The sequence below is a fragment of the Phaseolus vulgaris genome, chromosome 3, assembly GCF_051622355.1.
Source record: "Phaseolus vulgaris cultivar YP4 chromosome 3, ASM5162235v1, whole genome shotgun sequence".
NCBI classification, from domain to species: Eukaryota; Viridiplantae; Streptophyta; class Magnoliopsida; order Fabales; family Fabaceae; genus Phaseolus; species Phaseolus vulgaris.
In genome coordinates, this window is record NC_143500.1 from 43961926 (window position 1) to 43968120 (window position 6195).

The 6195-nt window shown below is 33.0% G+C and overlaps 1 protein-coding gene across 1 annotated transcript; it reads left to right on the top strand.

Annotated features, from left to right (window-relative positions):
• Window positions 1-2593: 2593 nt before the first annotated feature.
• LOC137807869 (dof zinc finger protein DOF5.6) lies at window positions 2594-4776 on the top strand. Its single transcript, XM_068608704.2, has 2 exons — window positions 2594-2892; window positions 3408-4776. Exons 1-2 carry the CDS (start codon window positions 2839-2841, stop codon window positions 4338-4340), a joined length of 987 nt encoding a protein of 328 aa, XP_068464805.1. The 5' UTR covers window positions 2594-2838; the 3' UTR covers window positions 4341-4776.
• The last annotated feature ends 1419 nt before the right edge of the window (window positions 4777-6195 follow it).

Consider the following 6195-nt stretch of genomic DNA (forward strand, 5'->3'; position numbering starts at 1 on the left):
AATTCTATGATTAAATTACTTTTTGAGTCATAAAATATTAAAATATAAATATAATTATAAACATTTAAATTTTATAATAAGATCTCAAAGTTACAGTTAAATTTACGAGAAAATCTTAAAAAAGTAGTAGTACATCATAAAATGTCATACAAGTATTTTATGATCATTGTATTGAAGACTACTCTTGTGATTAAATCATTTACGCACCGAAACCTTTGCCACCTTTACCTGTGGACATGGGTCATGATCAACTGAAATATTTTTTACGATAAAAGAGGAAAAAAAACACTTTTTCTTCCTCATAAGTCCAGAGAATACTTATACAAATTTTGTCTCTTTAACTGCTTTAACTGTTAGAGAGAATAATATCATATATTGGGTAATGGTATTATGAGTACATTTTATTATTGGTTAAATTTATTAAAAATTAAGAAAGAAATTTTTTTAATCAAGTAGTACTACTGTATATTTTTCTTTAAAATCTGTAAGATAATAAAAATGAGGAATACGTTTTGTAATGCACCTTTCTTAATTTTTGTTTTCCATACACACACACACACACACATATATATATATATATATATATATATATTAAACTCCCAATCTAATAAGTTGGTCAATTTAATCGAGATTAATCAACCACTGAATGTGAGATTTGCCAAATGGGCTTTATCAAATTTTCAATAAATTTTATATTTATAATGTATTATAAGATTACTCAACCAAACCTAATCAAATGTGAAATGAAATGTGTAATTTTTTTTTAATTTACTTGTTTGCCATAATAAACTATTATTGATAATATAATCTATTATGTTTAAATATATAATTGATTATGGATGTTCTCAACCATAAGTCATTATGACTTCCTTCAAATAAATATTTCACCTTTACGTTTTTATATTAATATGATAAGAAAAACTTGTACCTCATTTTTATATTTTATTTTGTTAAAAATAAAAACATTTTACAATAAATTTTAATTACACATTAATAGATGCTAAATTGTTTTAAATAAAAAACTAATTTTAAAACTAATTATAAATTAACATTAGTTTAATCAATACTACTTAGAATTGATTTAAAAAATGATACTAATAAATTAACATTAATAACTTTAGAATCGTACACATATTTAACACAAATTCAATACTATTGATAATTAGCGTGATTTTGTTTTGTTAGAGTCGATATTCCAAACTAAGCATTAGGTACATAAACTTTAACTTAACTTTAGTCATCTTCTTCAATTTAAGGAGAATATATTCTAGATATAAAAAATAATTAACTACTTAATATTTAAATGGCGTCTTCAATTAATTAGTGTTTGTGGCGCGAACTTTTAACCCTTAAGTATGACTTCAGCAACAGCCCTAATGATGATCGCTTAACGCAGTAGTTGAATACTAGAAAGTTTTTGGACAGTACTCCACAACACAAAAGCAAATAAAGAAACAAGACCTAGAATACACAGTGATCAAGGAACAATGATATCATGCTGATGATTGAAACAGTAGTAATCCATTCATCAATCTCTGTACTATAACAAACAAACACACACTCCCTCATGCATCTACAAGACAAGAACGCAGTGAGGGTAACGTGACGTGAGCACACTCCCACTTTAATCACCTGACACAGGGCGTGTACTTGGGGTTTGGGTCTTGTAGATCAGGTTGGGTTGTGTTCGTCACTCACACCAATGCCATCAGTGGATATGATAAAACTCCTACAGTACCATACCTTTCTCCTTCTTCTTTCACCTGTCAGATTATTCCCTAAAACTTCCCTACTCCAATAATATCGCTATCAGATGAATGACATTACTCTTGTGCTAATCACTCTGTTGGTATACCACTTCACTTTACAACATCATACCTGCAACCTCTTTCTATTTCAAATCAAATATATAAATTTCATTATTTAATAATCATAATATTCATATCTTCATTCATAATGTATTAATATAGCAAATTACATATTATACATGGTGAAAACTAAATAAAATATCATTGTTTCATTAAAAAATAGGTATTTTTTTGGAAATGATGAGAAGCTAAACATAATATTGTGTGAGAATTATTGTCTTTAGTAGGTAGGAGGAGGATGGAATGGAGGGAAAAAGAGAAGAAATGAATAAGGAGGGAGAGTGTGGGAATATATCCCTTGCTTGTGGGAGGAGGGAGAGAGGGTCCAGTGCTTTTGGGGTCCACAAGTAGAGTGCTCTTTCGGCATGTGTTCTTTATCGAGAACCCAAATATTCTCACCTAGCTTCTGTCACTTCATTCAGACATGTCTGTAGTGCCAACTATGTTTCTGTGTCTTCTCTCTCTCTCTCACTCACTCATTCGCAGTTACCTCTTCCAATCGATTCTAATCTAATCCACTAACGGCTACACTTTGCTTAATGCTTATCTCATTCCTCATACCAACCACTAACTGTGACTGTGACACTGAATATTTTTCTGGTCAAGCTGAGCTAAGCATTGGGGCCACACATATTTTAAGGGTCCACTATTTTTGTCACCGACGGGGATTTATGACACTCTCTCTCCCTCTCTCTATAAAGTACAATGTCTCACCTCAACTCATTCCCCTCACCTTTTTCTTTCTTCATATTCACTGTCACTTCCCAACTAACACTCTCATTGTCGCACAACACAATCACAATATACCACTCGCAACTCATACAAAACGAAGTACACTGCCTCCTTCTCTTCTTCACCTACACTTCCACTTAGCCTACACTATTCTTTTGCTGTTCCATGCTCATCATACAGTATTGCTAGCTAGGGCACTAAGATACTAACAAACTTGTTCCTGGATTTTCTTGTAAAAATGGGTTTTTCCTCTCTCCACGTCTGCATGAACTCATCAGAACAATGGCTGCAGGTATGCATGACTATATCTATCAAAGAAATCTGTTCGCTTCTAGTTTTTCAAACTCCTGAGAACCATGTTGCTATATTGATATATATATATATATGTGTGTGTGTGTGTGTACTTATGCGCGAATTAATAGTCATTATACTTGGACATTTCAACTCTAGTAGTACTTGTTATTTATTATTAAGTCTTCATAATTCATACCACAGTAACGAAATACAACTGTTTAACGAGAGTTTTAGGGTTTTAGCTGATGAAGATTTACGGTTAGAATGATAAAATATTAATCAAGAAGCTAGTAGCAGCATGTATAGTGTCAAGTTGTAGGATGCAATTATCTATTTAAATTAGAATGTTTTGCTAAAGGGAAGGAGGGAATGTGAAAAAGACAAGGGAAAGAAAGATGAGAGAGAAATAGCAGAAGAATAAAGAGAAGGTCCCAATCCAAAATAAGACAAAATTGACAGTACGCAGCACATTTTCCTATTCATTAATTATTGTTTCTTTATATAAAATGTCAGGGCACAATTCACGAAGAGAGTAGGGTGGATTCTTCTTCACCATCAGGCGACATGCTTCCATGCTCGAGACCGATGACAGAGAGGAGGCTAAGACCCTCACAAGATCAAGCCCTCAAGTGCCCTAGGTGTGAATCAACACACACCAAGTTCTGCTACTACAATAACTACAGTCTCACTCAGCCCAGGTACTTCTGCAAGACATGTAGAAGGTACTGGACCAAAGGAGGCACTCTTCGGAACATTCCTGTTGGAGGAGGTTGCAGGAAGAACAAGAAAGTTTCTATTAAGAAACATAATGACCACCAACCAGCTATTAATCAAAACCAAACACAACCTGCAGGACCCTCTTATATTCATAATCATAAAGATCTTCAACATTCCTTCTTGGATGTGCAGTTTTCCCACCTTAACAATTTACTGGGGACTAATGCTGGGGTACTGGGAAACCCTAATTTCATGGATAGTAAGTATAGCATGGGAATGCTAGAGAACCCTGGGCCTATTGACTTCATGGAAAGCGGGTTGGATGGTATGAATATGATTGGGGGTTCTACTAGGAATTTGGATCTTGTTGAAAATAGTGATATGAGTGTGGGTGGTGGTGTTGGGCTTGGTGATATGAGTGGCGCCTACAATGGATTACCATTAAATTATCAAGGTCTTTCTACTGCAGCATTTGGAGGCATGTCCCTTGATGGAAGCATCAGCAATGTTGGAACTTATATAATGGACTCTTGCCAGCGACTTATGTTGCCCTATGAGGGAGGTCATAACATCCTTAACGGTTCTATTGATGTGAAGCCAAACCCTAAGCTGTTGTCCCTTGAATGGCATGATCAGGGTTGCTCTGATGCTGAAAAAGTGTCGTTGGGATACCTTAATGGAGGATCATGGAGCGGCTATGGATCTTCTACAACAAACCCTTTGGTCTAGCACTAATAATTAATCTCACTTCTCATGAATCATGCAGAGATATACGATCAAAGGTGGTGATAAGCTCTCTCCAGTATTGGGAAATATGTTTAATGGGCTAATTAATCTGGTTCTTATCCTATATAATTTATATTATAATTATTGCTCATAAAGCTTTTTGCTAGGAGGGTTCTCTATATGTATCTTTGGTAATGTTTCTATCTGTCAAGTTGGTCTTTGATTGTTATTGACTTAACAAAAAGAGTGTGAACGGGGCAGCTTCAGTGTCAAAATGGACTGCTTTGGTGCTTTAGATTCTTCTTGTCTTGTGTGCGCAGAAGCTCTCTGATAACTTTAGGATTTGTTGTAAGATCGAGGATGATATGATAGTTCTTTTTTCAGGTTGAAGAAAATGTGCACTAGTACTATATTATATTTATTTCTATGTTTGTAGGCTTCATTATGTATCCTTAAGTATTCTTGTGCTGACTCCTTGTAACGTTAGAAATTTGAGTAATATTTTCCATGGAACCTCAATTTTTCTAGGGCGGAACTTCAGTTGTCCAGAGATTGAATTGCGTTCATATTTAATGAATTTAATTTAATTATTAAGAAATTTTAATCAAAATGACTATATTAATTGAACATAAAAATTATCAACTTAACTAAAAAGTTACCTAAACAAATTTAATTTTTCATGAGATGAGTTTTTCCTCCAACAACAGCCCTTCTTCCCGGGATAAGATCTCCATTTTCAAAATATCTTAATTCAATAAGGCATGGCAGTGAACAAGTTGAAAATGAGTTTACTCTCTCTCTATCGTGTAAAAGACGAGATGGTTTAAGGTGTTGGGTTGTGGTTTGAAGTGAGTGTCCATAGCACATTTTTTTTCTCAGTAATGAATATATTACAAATATTTACAGAGTTACAGCAAGATTAGATTGTTCAATGTGTACTTGAGCCCTAGGCTCACTGTAATACCTAATAGATTAATACAAACATTTGCCTAACTGCAAAGCTCAACTCTTTGACGCATAAGTTATTTTTAAGCGTAACAACCACTCGTTGGGATAACGTATTATAGGTGGTTCGATAACGGCTCGATAATGGATTGTCTGATAAATTCAACTAACACTCGTTAGGATAGTCTCAAAATGGCTCTGATACCATATTATACGAAATAGACTTTAAGCCTAACTCAACCCCATAAAACCGGCTCATGAGGTGAGATTTACATCTACTTATATACTATGAAATTTTCTAATCTCTAATCGATAACATAAATCAGAATAATTTTAATATTCAAAAGTAGACAATTACAAGTAATCATTTAAAAATGTTTTCACCTTAAGTTACCTCCTTATTTGTACTTGTATGGACTTATCAAATTCTACGAAAATTTCAAATACATTCTAATTTCTAATTGCGATTTTAAGGCGGATTTAGACATAACACGACTGCTTAATTACACTTAATTATTTAGGGAGATATATGTCACTTGAGTATGTTGGGATTGCGACACGTGTCCATCCCACTTAAGAATAATTCTATTTATTTTACTGGAATATGTGTTGATAATTGAAAATGACTTAATTTTAATAGTTAATGATGACATGTGTTTTAATTTCAATCTATTTAGGAAAGTAGCTAATTACGACAATTCAATTTCTTATCAAGGTCTTGAAGGAAAAAGACTTAGAATTAAAAGTGGAAATATATTAAGTGATTTTTTGGGTAGTTACAGTTTGCTTTGTAAAAAGTTTATTTATCCTAATTTATATATTTATTAAAAATATCAAGTTTAAATCTTTTAAAAAAAATTAATGAAAAATGGACTTAAAACGTTCATTAAGCTTGACCCACTAGTTTTTTTTT

Excerpts from the sequence above, each read along its gene's own strand:
- LOC137807869 (XM_068608704.2), top strand. The coding sequence starts at position 2,839 with ATGGGTTTTTCCTCTCTCCACGTCTGCATGAACTCATCAGAACAATGG. Across the intron at positions 2,893-3,407 it reads CATCAGAACAATGGCTGCAG|GGCACAATTCACGAAGAGAG; the intron begins GTATGCATGACT and ends ATAAAATGTCAG.